The sequence below is a fragment of the Penaeus monodon genome, chromosome 29 (genome assembly GCF_015228065.2).
Source record: "Penaeus monodon isolate SGIC_2016 chromosome 29, NSTDA_Pmon_1, whole genome shotgun sequence".
In the NCBI taxonomy this organism is placed as follows: Eukaryota; Metazoa; Arthropoda; class Malacostraca; order Decapoda; family Penaeidae; genus Penaeus; species Penaeus monodon.
The window spans coordinates 2,168,272-2,168,718 of NC_051414.1; the positions used below are offsets into that span (position 1 = coordinate 2,168,272).

General features: G+C 36.2%; 1 protein-coding gene across 1 annotated transcript in view; it reads right to left on the reverse strand.

Moving 5' to 3' along the window:
- LOC119591618 (exocyst complex component 3-like) overlaps nucleotides 1–447 on the reverse strand; it is a 4,007-nt gene that overhangs the window by 1,295 nt on the left and 2,265 nt on the right. Inside the window, exon 3 of the mRNA XM_037940372.1 lies at nucleotides 62–174. Within this exon, the coding sequence (XP_037796300.1) occupies nucleotides 62–174 (113 nt within the window). The remainder of the gene's footprint in view (nucleotides 1–61; nucleotides 175–447) is intronic.

Genomic DNA, 447 nt, shown 5'->3' on the forward strand with positions numbered 1-447 from the left:
ACACAAAAGCAATTCTACCTATTTCCTCTTATGTCTTTGAGCATATTGAATTAATACTTGCCCTGTCTTTATCTCTTTGAGGTCTGTCAGGGCTGCCTGTAGTTGCCCTAAACCAGTACGGACTCCATCAAGCTGGCTTTGCATGGCTGTCTTCAACATGGCCTCAACAGATGCCTGTTGGTAATATATGTATAAGATATGTATATAACTCCATTCATATGTTTAAACTTTCATCTTGTTATGTATTTACCAATCTCTCCACATCTTTCTTTAACTGATGTAAAATTCATAGAAGTAACTGTTTAGTGTTCTGAAGTACCACAGCTGCATTGGATTGTAAGATGATATAACCTTTAAATGTATCAATCTCCTTGCAAAGGTTTTAAATTTCAGCTTCACAGTCTGGGAATTTCCAGGAGAGACTTACTGATGTATAGTGACTAAAAT